The 14498-nt window shown below is 41.6% G+C and overlaps 1 protein-coding gene across 4 annotated transcripts in view; it reads right to left on the bottom strand.

Annotated features, from left to right (window-relative positions):
* Positions 1–9470: 9470 nt before the first annotated feature.
* The window catches only part of LOC147336086 (neuroligin-2-like), a 244893-nt gene continuing 239865 nt past the window's right edge, over positions 9471–14498 (bottom strand). For all 4 annotated transcript variants that reach the window (XM_086285150.1, XM_086285148.1, XM_086285141.1 and 1 more), the window contains one exon: positions 9471–14400. In XM_086285150.1, coding sequence (XP_086141276.1) covers positions 13572–14400 — 829 coding nt within the window. In that variant the 3' untranslated portion in view covers positions 9471–13571. The remainder of the gene's footprint in view (positions 14401–14498) is intronic.

Consider the following 14498-nt stretch of genomic DNA (forward strand, 5'->3'; position numbering starts at 1 on the left):
TACATTTAAACGCAACCAAAGATGTTTTAAATGGATGAGGAATCATCCACTTAAAACATCTCTGCGAGTCATTTTTTTGTGATCGTCTAACCAAGCCTGCTGACATGAGGAGTCACGATCGTGAGGAATTTTGCACATTTTACATTTAAATGCAACCAAAGATGTTTTAAATGGATGAGGAATCATCCACTTAAAACATCTTTGCGAGTCGTTGTTTTGTGATCGTCTAACCAAGCCTGCTGACGTGAGGAGTCACGATCGTGAGGAATTTTGCTCATTTTACATTTAAACCCAACCAAAGATGTTTTAAATGGATGAGGAATCATCCATTTAAACATATTTGCGAGTCATTTTTTTGTGATCGTCTAACCAAGCCTGCTGACGTGAGGAGTCACGATCGCGAGGAATTTTGCACATTTTACATTTAAACGCAACCAAAGATGTTTTAAATGGATGAGGAATCATCCATTTAAACATATTTGCGAGTCATTTTTTTGTGATCGTCTAACCAAGCCTGCTGACGTGAGGAGTCACGATCGCGAGGAATTTTGTGCATTTTACATTTAAACGCAACCAAAGATGTTTTAAATGGATGAGGAATCATCCATTTAAAACATCTTTGCGAGTCATTTTTTTGTGATCGTCTAACCAAGCCTGCTGACGTGAGGAGTCACGATCGCGAGGAACTTTGCGCATTTTACATTTAAACTCCACCAAAGATGTTTTAAATGGATGATTCCTCATCCATTTAAAACATCTTTGCGAGTCATTTTTTTGTGATCGTCTAACCAAGCCTGCTGACGTGAGGAGTCACGATCGCGAGGAATTTTGCGCATTTTACATTTAAACCCAACCAAAGATGTTTTAAATGGATGAGGAATCATCCACTTAAAACATCTTTGCGAGTCATTTTTTTGTGATCGTCTAACCAAGCCTGCTGACGTGAGGAGTCACGATCGCGAGGAATTTTGCGCATTTTACATTTAAACTCCACCAAAGATGTTTTAAATGGATGAGGAATCATCCATTTAAAACATCTTTGCGAGTCATTTTTTTGTGATTGTCTAACCAAGCATGCTGACGTGAGGAGTCCTGCGTAAAATGAGGAATTTTGCGCATTTTACATTTAAACGCCACCAAAGATGTTTTAAATGGATGAGGAATCATCCATGTAAAACATCTTTGCGAGTCATTTTTTTGTGATCGTATAACCAAGCCTGCTGACGTGAGGAGTCACGATCGCGAGGAATTTTGCGCATTTTACATTTAAACGCAACCAAAGATGTTTTAAATGGATGAGGAATCATCCACTTAAAATATCTTTGCGAGTCATTTTTTTGTGATCGTCTAACCAAGCATGCTTGAGGAGTCACGATCGTGAAGAATTTTGCGCATTTTACATTTAAACGCAACCAAAGATGTTTTAAATGGATGAGGAATCATCCACTTAAAACATCTTTGCGAGTCAGTTTTTTGTGATCGTCTAACCAAGCCTGCTGACGTGAGGAGTCACGATCGTGAGGAATTTTGCGCATTTTACATTTAAACGCAACCAAAGATGCTTTAAATGGATGAGGAATCATCCACTTAAAACATCTTTGCGAGTCATTTTTTTGTGATCGTCTAACCAAGCATGCTGACGTGAGGAGTCACGATCGCGAGGAATTTTGTGCATTTTACATTTAAACGCAACCAAAGATGTTTTAAATGGATGAGGAATCATCCACTTAAAACATCTTTGCGAGTCATTTTTTTGTGATCGTCTAACCAAGCCTGCTGACGTGAGGAGTCACGATCGCGAGGAATTTTGTGCATTTTACATTTAAACGCAACCAAAGATGTTTTAAATGGATGAGGAATCATCCACTTAAAACATCTCTGCGAGTCATTTTTTTGTGATCGTCTAACCAAGCCTGCTGACATGAGGAGTCACGATCGTGAGGAATTTTGCACATTTTACATTTAAATGCAACCAAAGATGTTTTAAATGGATGAGGAATCATCCACTTAAAACATCTTTGCGAGTCGTTGTTTTGTGATCGTCTAACCAAGCCTGCTGACGTGAGGAGTCACGATCGTGAGGAATTTTGCTCATTTTACATTTAAACCCAACCAAAGATGTTTTAAATGGATGAGGAATCATCCATTTAAACATATTTGCGAGTCATTTTTTTGTGATCGTCTAACCAAGCCTGCTGACGTGAGGAGTCACGATCGCGAGGAATTTTGCACATTTTACATTTAAACGCAACCAAAGATGTTTTAAATGGATGAGGAATCATCCATTTAAACATATTTGCGAGTCATTTTTTTGTGATCGTCTAACCAAGCCTGCTGACGTGAGGAGTCACGATCGCGAGGAATTTTGTGCATTTTACATTTAAACGCAACCAAAGATGTTTTAAATGGATGATTCCTCATCCATTTAAAACATCTTTGCGAGTCATTTTTTTGTGATCGTCTAACCAAGCCTGCTGACGTGAGGAGTCACGATCGCGAGGAACTTTGCGCATTTTACATTTAAACTCCACCAAAGATGTTTTAAATGGATGATTCCTCATCCATTTAAAACATCTTTGCGAGTCATTTTTTTGTGATCGTCTAACCAAGCCTGCTGACGTGAGGAGTCACGATCGCGAGGAATTTTGCGCATTTTACATTTAAACCCAACCAAAGATGTTTTAAATGGATGAGGAATCATCCACTTAAAACATCTTTGCGAGTCATTTTTTTGTGATCGTCTAACCAAGCCTGCTGACGTGAGGAGTCACGATCGCGAGGAATTTTGCGCATTTTACATTTAAACCCAACCAAAGATGTTTTAAATGGATGAGGAATCATCCATTTAAAACATCTTTGCGAGTCATTTTTTTGTGATTGTCTAACCAAGCATGCTGACGTGAGGAGTCCTGCGTAAAATGAGGAATTTTGCGCATTTTACATTTAAACGCCACCAAAGATGTTTTAAATGGATGAGGAATCATCCATGTAAAACATCTTTGCGAGTCATTTTTTTGTGATCGTCTAACCATGCATGCTGACGTGAGGAGTCACGATCGCGAGGAACTTTGCGCATTTTACATTTAAACGCAACCAAAGATGTTTTAAATGGATGATTCCTCATCCATTTAAAACATCTTTGCGAGTCGTTTTTTTGTCATCGTCTAACCAAGCATGCCGACGTGAGGAGTCACGATCGCGAGGAACTTTGCGCATTTTACATTTAAACGCAACCAAAGATGTTTTAAATGGATGAGGAATCATCCATTTAAAACATCTTTGCGAGTCAGTTTTTTGTGATCGTCTAACCAAGCCTGCTGACGTGAGGAGTCACGATCGCGAGGAATTTTGCGCATTTTACATTTAAACGCAACCAAAGATGCTTTAAATGGATGAGGAATCATCCACTTAAAACATCTTTGCGAGTCATTTTTTTGTGATCGTCTAACCAAGCCTGCTGACGTGAGGAGTCACGATCGCGAGGAATTTTGCGCATTTTACATTTAAACGCAACCAAAGATGTTTTAAATGGATGAGGAATCATCCATTTAAACATATTTGCGAGTCATTTTTTTGTGATCGTCTAACCAAGCCTGCTGACGTGAGGAGTCACGATCGCGAGGAATTTTGCGCATTTTACATTTAAACGCAACCAAAGATGTTTTAAATGGATGAGGAATCATCCATTTAAAACATCTTTGCGAGTCATTTTTTTGTGATCGTCTAACCAAGCCTGCTGACGTGAGGAGTCACGATCGCGAGGAATTTTGTGCATTTTACATTTAAACGCAACCAAAGATGTTTTAAATGGATGAGGAATCATCAATTTAAAACATCTCTGCGAGTCATTTTTTTGTGATCGTCTAACCAAGCCTGCTGACATGAGGAGTCACGATCGTGAGGAATTTTGCACATTTTACATTTAAATGCAACCAAAGATGTTTTAAATGGATGAGGAATCATCCATTTAAAACATATTTGCAAGTCGTTTTAATGTTGTCGGGTAACCAAGCATGCTGATGTGAGGAGTCACGATCACGATGAATTTTGCCCATTTTACATTTAAACTCCACCAAAGATGTGTTAAATGGATGAGGAATCATCCATTTAAAACCCCCAACCAGTCCCGGCAGTTGACTGTCCCTCCTGAGCCTGGTTCTGCCGGAGGTTTCTGCCCGTTTAAAGGCAGTTTTTCCTCCCCAATGTCGCCAAGTGCTTGCTCAGAGGGGATTGTTGGGGTTTTCTCTCCTCTGCCTTTTTTCTTCATTTATTTGTTTGTTTAACTTTTTTCACCTTATCTAAATAATAAACCAATTAAATTTATCCTTTGAGTATTTTTCATCTCATCTTTACAGAATCTTTCCAAAACATTTTCAAACATTCAGATCTGTCTTTTATTTTCTTCTTGAAACCTCATAAATGGTGAACTAAAGACCCAGAATATGGTTTGAAACATAGTTTCAGCTGAAACTGGCATAACATTGTGCGTGTGTGTGTGTGTGTGTGTGTGTGTGTGTGTGTGTGTGTGTGTGTGTGTGTGTGTGTGTGTGTGTGTGTGTCAGGGTATCACTAGTTTGGTCATCATGTTTAGACTCATTCACTCCAACGTTATTTAGGCCAAATCTTTAAAACTGTATGATTGCATACACATTTTCAATTCACTTCAATCGCACAAATAATTATTTGCAGTATCTTATTTATTATGAAAATGTCATGCCTGATCATTTGTGCCTACACCACCAAAAATGGGGGCAAAAGGGAGGAGATCATATTTAATCGGCTATAAGAAAAGGTCAGAAATATAAGTGCCGACATGAGCAGTGTCCACAGAAACCTCTGAATCTCAGCTCAAAGCTCAAATAAACCATTTCTACAACCAGCAAACAAAGCTAAGACACCAAACAGTTAAAAGAGCAGTGACATCACCACGAATCTGTGGTCAGGTAATATCCATGTTTTGATTGATGATTTTCTGGAGTTAAATGTGAACCGAAGCATATTTTGGGTGTGATATGCTATTAAATACTTTTAAATAATTTCGGTGTGGAAATAAAAAAATCAAAATTTCCTCTGTTTGAGTCACAGAAACTTTGACATAGTAACATTTGCAGTAAGTCCTAAATGTTCACCTTTAAAGTGTTTGTGCTAATTACACCATGTGCAGTAAGACAGGCATGGAGAACAGCACTGACTGGGAGAGGCTTTGAACAGCTGACACACTCAGTTCAGTTCAACATATCAGACTTTAAGAATGCACAAGCACCTAAAATCTATTCATTTAGTCTATCATCTGTGATATTATCATGTAAAATGATGATGTATCGTTCACCTCCATTGTTTAAACAAGTAGCCCTTAAGTATTTAATATTCATATGTTAAAACACTTAAATTTGTCTGTTGTCTCAGTGGCTGATAGTGCCCCACAGGCCTCAGTGTGAGCTTGATGCCATTATAATGTTACAGTTGTTTAATGTGTAGGTGCTCATGATATAGACCACAGGGTCTGTGTAGATACAGGTGGGACACAACACAGAAACTTGTCACTAACATATGTTCCTCTCTCGTGATCAGTAACATCAGTTTTCACTGCAGTGATACAAACCATGAATTACACCCGTATAAAACCCTCCCAAATCAAAACAGCTCACTGATGCAGATCCTCTGCAGTGCCTCTCTTGGTTCTTTTAAAAATTCCTGCATGTGTGAGTTGCTGAAGCACACCCCGCCATTCCCCCTTTTTGAAAACAAAGGAACGGTGGGACTGAGGCAGTTTTACCTCAGGATGGCCAGTCACCACATACCAGTGATTCAGCAAAACTCACCTGAGGAATCCAGCCTGACAACGCCAAATTGTTGAGGAAAATTTAACAATAACCTGCACCCAGTGAGCTTGATTTGAAGCGGGTTTAATAAACACATTGCAAAGTGGAGAGAGCTTCCCAGTGAAATACCAGGACCATCTCTGAATTGTGGCCACCGCCCTTACATCTTATATACAGACACAGAGACAAAGAACATTCCACAAACTCTTACATGTTATTTTGAATCAGCAGTGATACATCCTACACTTCCTCTATTCAACTGTAACTACACAAAGCAGCCATGAATGTCCAGCACACACGTGTGTGCGTGTGTAGAGAGAGAGAGCTCACAAAATTAGGTGGTGTTCTTCATTGTAATAGTAAAGGTAACATGGGTCCCCACCGTTTCTCAAAGACTTGTTTCTGTAGTCTGAGTATGTAATTTGTTCCATCAGACAGACACTCACTGGATCCATAGATTATATCTGGTTTTAACCATCTGATAGTTATGCATTTTAGGGCTGCAGTGAGTCATATATTTAGCAAGTAAGTTTTGGCTTTGCAGTCAATATGTTCTGCAATCCTTCCCAACACTGCTACTGTAGGACTTAGTGGAATATTTACCTTGGAAAATGTCTTTGAGAGCATCAAATATCTGCCTCCAGAATACACAGAGTTTAGGGCAGAGCCACAATATATGAGTGTGGTTGGCAGAGTGTGTCCCACAGTTCCTCCAGCATGAACTCAGATGTGTTGGACCCATCTTAGCAGTTATTTCTGGAGTTCTGTTGAATCTGGTACATTAATGCCCCCTTTATTTTGGGCAAGTGCAGGGTTTTGAGTCTAATTCTAGGCCGCTGTTTAGCCTACATGAAGTTAGAAATTCTTCAATACAGCTTGGACTCTCCACCATTTGACCCTTAGAACTGAAGAAGCTTCTCGGATGAGAGGTGAAACGTCTTCAAGTAACTCAAAGAAGTCCAGACGCTTTTCTTTCCAAGCTCCTTAGACTACGATGACCTGGATGACTGAGAACCTTCACAGACTTCTCCACACTTTAAATGCGCTCTAATGATGGGAACGTGTGGTAACATTTAGTCTTAACTGAAATAACATATTGCATCTATAAATGGGATTAAAATGTTTACCAAAGACTAACGTTTTTCATTCAGAACAAACAGCATATTTCAGGTTAGGGCTGCACAACTAGTTTGTCCAATATTAAAATGACAGTTGTTTGTTACAATTATTCACAGATTGTTGTGGCAAAATGTGTTTTGATTGCACTGTCATGTCAGAATACTGCTTTCACCTTTACTTTGTGCTACACTCATGTTAATTAATCTTCATAAATTAATGTTTGCAAACACAAAGTATAAAGTTTTCCACTCTGCTATTTGTACCTGCACAATAGATGTGAATAAAACTCAAACCTATACGAGCTCCTTCTCCGTTTCCCTGCAACATTTTGTATAGATCTAACTTTTTGCCACATAAATAACCTTCTGATGTGTTTACAGAAAATGTATTTGATAGTAGCTTATTTTGTAACTTTTAGTGGGCCTATGCAATGTTCCCTCTAAGCTGCGCACGTGCGCAATTGCGCACTGCTGGCACAGTCTCTGCGCACAGAAATTCTGCGTTGCGCACCAAAAAAAATCTAACCTGAATTGAAATTAAAATTAATACTTTAACAATTCTGTTTTGCAGTGTTAGTCAGTAAGTGACTGGCTGCTCCCATATGGGAACGATGCCACCTTATCCCATAGTCCAGCCAATAATGCGTGTATGCGCAGCCAATCAACGTTGTTGGCAGGCTATGACAGCGTCCTTATGTGCCGACACCAGTGTTTTAGCTGGCAAAGCGGCGTGGCTGATGTGGAGTGAAGCCATGTTAATGACAACGTGTACAACCATTGGAGATGTGAGCAGGACAGACGGAACAATTGACGGAAAAATTGGGGACTTTACACCAGTTTTTAAATTGTGTTGATAGACCACGTAAAACCAGAGTTGTGATAAAAACATCTGCAATGTTTTGTTTTCTTTCTGAATACTATCGTTGTTTATATTTACTGCAGGAAGAAACGGTAAAAACGGCGTTTTATAAGGAAAACACTCGAAAGCGCTCTCCACCTGTGAGCAAAAACAAACCCCACCCCCCTCTGCCTTTCCTATTCGTCCAAAAAAGTACCATGTCGACCAATCAAAGAATGATATGGCAACGTGGCGTCTAGTTGTTAAGAAACGGGGGGAAGTTTTAGGAGTGATGGCGGTGCTTTGAGATGTGAGAGATTTGCAACGTTTAGCGCAAATCTTGTGTAGTTAGTGTGTAGTGTAGTCAATAGTTTTGTTGTGTGTGTCAGAACAATGAGGCGACTGCTGAATGTTACAGGTGTTACAGGAGTGATACATCTCCTGCTGTCAGGCCTGCAGGTATCAGGCTGTTGTTCTTTTCCTTTATCTCATAGTGGACAGAAATTATTTTTTGGAGGGGAACAAATAATTTGTGTGGCATCAGATTTGATGCAGAACAGCTGATTGTTCTGTAAATAGTTTGAAATGTTTATTTAAAAACGCCTTGGCTGCATTTAAAAAAATAGCTGCAAAAAACTTTGTTTGCCAAACTGAGTTACTTTTTTGAAGAAGTAACTATATAATTAATTGCTCAGCATTGGTCATTATTTACTATATTTTGTAGACAGAGAGTTACAGGACTCTCTCCCAGACCACAGACTCATGATACAAGTCAGAGCTGTATAAAAGAAAAAAGAAAGTTGTGTTTTCGAAATTGGAGTTCAAGTTATTTTTGCTTCCAATAGTGTTAACATACTACACAGGTCATGAACAAGATTTTTTTTTACATTTTCATGGTAAATGGGCTAAAGCAGTTAATTAAAAGTAGTCTAACATAAATGTAAACGCTGTAATTTGATTCTTTTAATAAACCATGAAACTTGGATGGATTCGATGCCGGCGTGACCACAGTGCACACGTCTGATGTCGCTCATTGGTCCAAGGGATCGCTCAGGGAGTTTGTGTGTTCGCTCAGACACGTGAAAAATTAGAGGGAACATTGGGCCTCTGACATTCAGTACCCAGTTATTAAAATGTTAAGTGTAAATCATCCCCAGCCCACAATAGCAGCTGAATTTACTACGATTTCAGATCTTTTTACATGTCAATAAGAAACCACCGATGTGTAAAACAGGCTGACAACAGAATGACGTAAACCACACTGCTGCAACTGTGCAGCTCTCAGGTTTGATCTATTGTTTCTCTCTGTTTTTATGACATTTTTCACTGTGGATTACAACAACATCAACATTAGAAAATGAAATACATTTATAGTAGGTGATCATTAATCACTATTATTGGCACTATTAAAGGGCTCCAAAAATCAAACTTTGCTTAGGGCACCACGGAGGGCCAACCCTTTTTACACTTCAACAATTGTACACAAAATACAATCATCCATCCTTCTATCTATTTATGTTCTTCCGCTTATATAATTCAGCATCACAGGGAAGCTGGATCCCAGTTGTTTTTCACAGAGGGCCAAGCAGTGGAGGGAGCTGCCGACCTCCCAGCAATACATGTAAAAGCTTTATTTTACACTGACTCTGGTCATCTTTATCTATCATAAAAATGTTCTTCACGATCTGAAACACGTAAGTGTGTCAAATATGCAAATAGCTAAGAAATCAGGATGGGCTAAATCGTTTCTTACTGCACTTCTGTTAGGCGACTGAATAAAAACACAAAGTCAGCAGTCTGGCTATGAATGTCTTTAATGTTTCCCAGATCAGAATCACAGCATACAGTGTATAATAACTTCTAAAGTAAACAGAAATATCATCACCTCATTTATTTATATAATTTTACTTTACTTTTTTTAATAATCATCTTTTTTTTATTCCATTATTTAACATTTTTCTTCATCTCAAGTCTCGAGTTTCTGAGTTCAACAAAGAAAGTAGAAAGAAGACAACAGGTGCAGATTTGCAATGGACACCAAGCTGAGGGTTTCTCTGTGGGTGTCACTGTCTCTGTGCACGTTTGACACTGTGGACGTGACACAGGATCATCCAATCATGAAGTTTTGCTTTGCTGACAGTTTCTAAGTGTTGGAATAAAATAAATCCAGCAGTTATACCACAGAAAGGACAAAGTGTGGCTCTAACAGCTGTTGAACACACACAGACTGTGATGTTCTCCACACGTCACCCATCGCTCTGCACTTTTCCAGCATCCAACTGTTTTTCTGCTACATAACATCACTGCAGGAGAAAAACAACGGACAGACAGACAGACAGCACAGTGTGACACGAGCAGGTCAGACCACCTGTGTGATCTCATGAGTCTGTGAGGATATGAGGCATCTTATGGTATCAAAGCCCTGGAGTCTGTCAAACATGGCTACATGTAAACACTGCTACATGTTAGGTGAGCTAACATTTAACTGACTGCACTTTTTTCAGTCTCAGTTTAGGTCATTTATGTCCTTACTGCGAATCACTGAAAGGCAAAGCTGGCTTTTATCGCTCTGATGTTACGCACATCATGCAGCACAGATTCATCTCTGATCACAAGACTCATATTTCAAAATAAAAGCGAGCTAAGGCTTGAAAAGAGGACGACGATTTTATGACAATCGCAGAGAAAAGAGCAACGAAAGGATTTAAAACTTGATGAAAATGTTTTTTCTCACTGGAAACTAGCAAATCCTAATAAACAGCATGACTGGCCCTCTGCTGTGAGGGGGCTTCAGTGGAGATGACTTCTGCTACAGCGACCTTCCTGCTACAGGATGGTCACATGATAACGATCAACGTTATGACAAAAATAAAATAAATGTTGAAAAAACAAAGACAAAACTGATCGGTGGTAAGGATGAACTCATTTGAAACCTCAAGCTAACGGCCATTTTTTTCTTCTCATTACAAACTGCACCTGTTGTCTTTTGTCATCACAAAATAAGCATATCATTCATTCACTCCAAAAAACCCCAAAAAAACAAAACATAAAATAAACAAGAAACTTAATATTTACAAATATTTTGTCTGTTTTTTTTCTTACACTTAAAAATGTACAGTTCTGATCTTCCAGATGTTTCGTCTCCATCCGTCTCCCAGTTTGGTATTTTCTTCTCTGTCCAGTGACCTCAGAGTGAGCGCTGAATGTGCCACAATGGCGCCCTCTAGTGTTAGCTTATAAAACAGACAAGGAGAAAGAACAGAGCCGAATGAAAGGACTCGTTTGTGTTCTCTCCTCTGCTGTAGCTGTGTGGTGCTGAGGTTAACTACACAACCCCTCGCCGCCTCCTTATACACAGGAGTGAGTACAAAAGGGTTCGTACGGACGCATCAGCCGGCCGTCCTTCTGCTCGACACTGTTAGCTGAAAGATGATCGGATCATCCTCTGTCCTGTATTTAAGGCTGAGAGTCTTTGTCCAGTCTCTTTTCCACAGCTACTGTCCACAGCACTGATCCACCTGCAGCACAGCCCCAGTCAGTTGTTTTATGATTTACATTGTGCACGTTTCCCTTCCAGTGAGCTTACAAAACCTCTGACAGGAGAAGTCAGGCATGTGTTTCCCCCACCTCCCCTTTTAGGCAGTAATAAAATAGAAAACAAACAATCAAACAGGCTAAAGCTAGAGCACAAGCAAAGACAGCACCGGTGACTAAGTTCTCCCATACTGGACGTACGCTACCACGTGGGCTCAAACAGCAGCACATCAGCTCAGTTTACATACTGTTGACATCTTCATCAGAGGATCAGCAGGGAGCGCTGCTGAGCTGCAGTCGTCTCCACCAGAGTGACGGAGCAGGAATCACAAACAGCACAAACCCACCGTGTTGTTTCCACCCTGTTCAGGAGATCTGAGCCCCCATCCCTTTTTTTCATGTTGCAGCTCTGCACTGCAGGCCCTGAACGCCTCCCGGTTACCCTCAGTGTGCTTAGAGTTTAATTTACAACCGACGAGCTCACAGATCATCTGCAGGCAGGTGAACGAACCCTTAATGTGAGGATAATAGCAGAGCTGACCTGAGGTCAGAAATAGTCAGGAACGGTGTCGACACAGTGAAGTCAGGTGTTTGGGAATTTGTCTGATTATCAGATTGGGGGGGGGGGTCGGTGTTAAATAACAAAGGTGGTGTAGGATGGAGAGAGGAGGAGGGAGGGAGCAGTGATGATATGGAGGAAGGTGATTGGTTAAGCAGCAGGAAGGAGCTCATGCTGGAGTCTGAGTTTTTACTGTTGGCCTTTTTCTGCTTTTTGTTTATTGTTGTCTGACGCGGGCCCGTCTACGCTTGAGTGATGCAGATGTGATATCACACTCACACAGCGACTGCCGCTCCTACACACACACACACACACACACACACACACACACACACACACACACACACACACACACACACACACACACACACATGACATAAGGGGGTCAGACAGGAGCAGCATCAGTCTCTGCTCTGTTTTGTTAATAACGTAGAAAAATAATTTTGTACAATCAAGCTACATCGACGGACGCTTTACCTCACGTACCCTAAAATGAAAAAGTAGTGACAGTAAGATGGAGGCTGCACATGACACCATGACTGAGTTCACAGCTGTTGCTTTGATTCTAACGTTTAAGACTTTTGGCATCGACTCCGTTTTAATAAATGAGTGCTGGGAGGCGTCGTTTGACTTCAGGAGCTCCTGCGATGCTCTTACTCTGCGGGAGAAAACCAAAAACCAAAAGTAGCAAACATGGAGCGATATGACTCGTTTAGATTTTGGGAAACGTGCATCGACAGGTACAGTGTCCTTTTCCCCGCGTCTTTAAAAATAATTCATGCATAGATCCCCCACTGAGAAAACCCTTTTATATACTTTCTCCTTTGTACACATTTTATATAGAACTATATATAATATCATTTCTCTATATCTATATTTTCAGAAAAATTATTTCCACACAATAAAAAACAACAATTAAACAAATGCTTCAAACAAAACAACAAAAAAAGAGAAGATGAAAGAAAGGAAAACACGACTGAGGCCAGTTTGGCACTTTGTCACGAGAACATGACAGAACTCTGTTAGTTGACGGTAAATAGCGATACTTTATTTTTCTTTCGTTTTTCTGCTCCCTCGATGAGAAATGAAACACAGCAGTACTTACTTGGCACCTAAAAATGCTGGTAGAATGAAAGATATCAGTGTTTTCATAGTTATATGTTTAGTATACGCCTCCCCCCTCCAAACTGCTCAGCAGATCGGGAATTTTTAGAGAAGAGCAGGAGGGAGGCGTGTCAAATGAGAGGAAGAGAGCAGTAATAAAACACGGATGTAGAAAAGAGAAGCATAATGTGCACATAACACACAGGAGATGGAAAAAGAGATGACGCCAACGTAAAAAAGAGAAAACAGCGAGGAGCGAGAGAGCATTCGTCCCTTTGACAAATGTTGGAGGTCTTGAGCCTGGAAACAGCAGACCGTCTTTGAAAACAGTATCTTTGAAAGATCTGAGTCACCCACCCCACCCCCACCCCAAACTGCTCATCTGCTGCTGTACACTTCAGTTGCACCTCCACATGCCACCAGTGGAGGGAGCTGCCAAGTTTTACAGCACATGACGCAGCAGGTGTAGTTGCTTTTGGAGAAAGAAGAGAATAAGAGGACAGAACGAAGGCCCACGTCTAGAGGCCTCCCTTCCAGAGCGGTAGCAGAGCCAGTGTTCCTGGTCCCTAGGTGGCGCTGTGTCGGGCCTGTCCCTACTATACCCTGGTGGTGGAGTGGGGGTGGGGCAGGGTGTTGTTGTGGCCGGTGGAGGGGAATGTGTTGAAGGCGTGAAGAGGCTGCATGCTGGTGATGGTGCTGGGGATCATGGTGATGGTGTTTGGCGTCATCAGCGGCACGTCGTCGGGGGCGCGGCGCAGTGCCAGGGTGTAGTCGGGAGGGCAGGCGGGCCGCAGGATGTCGTGGGGTCGCAGGGGCTCCATGTCGTGGTGAGCGTCGTGCTCTGAGTGCTTCATCTGCAGGGACATGATCTCCTCCTCCTGGCTGTGAGCCAGGTCGTTGGCGGGGCCGCCCCGCTGAGGGGACAGCCGGTGCCGGCGCATCTCGTGCCGCTTGTCACGCTTGTAGTAAAGGGCGGCGAAGGCCAGGATGTTGAGGAAGAGGAGCGACGCTCCAACTGCAACTGTCACGCTCAGTTCGGTGGAGTAGTCGCGGGTGTCTCCGGGAAAGAGGTCCTGGGGCGGGCGCTCTGAGCCCTCGGGCTCGGGATCTGACGGGAAGGTAGGGTAAGGATGACGAGTGGTTCGAGGAACGTTGTTCCTGGGCCTCGTGGTGCCGGGGTCACGACCTGCAGGGGAGCGCGTAGTGGTGGGAAAGAGCACGTCGTGCAGGCTGTGAAGATGAGGGACTAATTCCAGCCAAAAGGCCACTTTGTTAGCTCTGTAGTTGTCTCTGACACGAGGTTTCAAACCGATGTGAAGGTACTGCTTGTCCTTTGAGTTGAACTTGGTCCAGATGACCTCCTCGAAGCGGTTGGGCTTGGTATGAATGAACTTGGTGTCCTGAGGGACGGGCAGGTTGGGGTCCCTGGTGGAGCATAAAGGTTAAACGTTTCAGTTCAAAGTTATATTCAGTCTCCATTATAAGTAACATGTGGAATCAATACACTGAATACAGACAGGAGG

The sequence above is a fragment of the Aulonocara sp. 'chitande type north' Nkhata Bay genome, linkage group LG3 (genome assembly GCF_057382095.1).
Source record: "Aulonocara sp. 'chitande type north' Nkhata Bay isolate Kocher_YH1m ecotype deep benthic linkage group LG3, A_spYH_male_GT1.1, whole genome shotgun sequence".
NCBI lineage: Eukaryota > Metazoa > Chordata > Actinopteri > Cichliformes > Cichlidae > Aulonocara > Aulonocara sp. 'chitande type north' Nkhata Bay.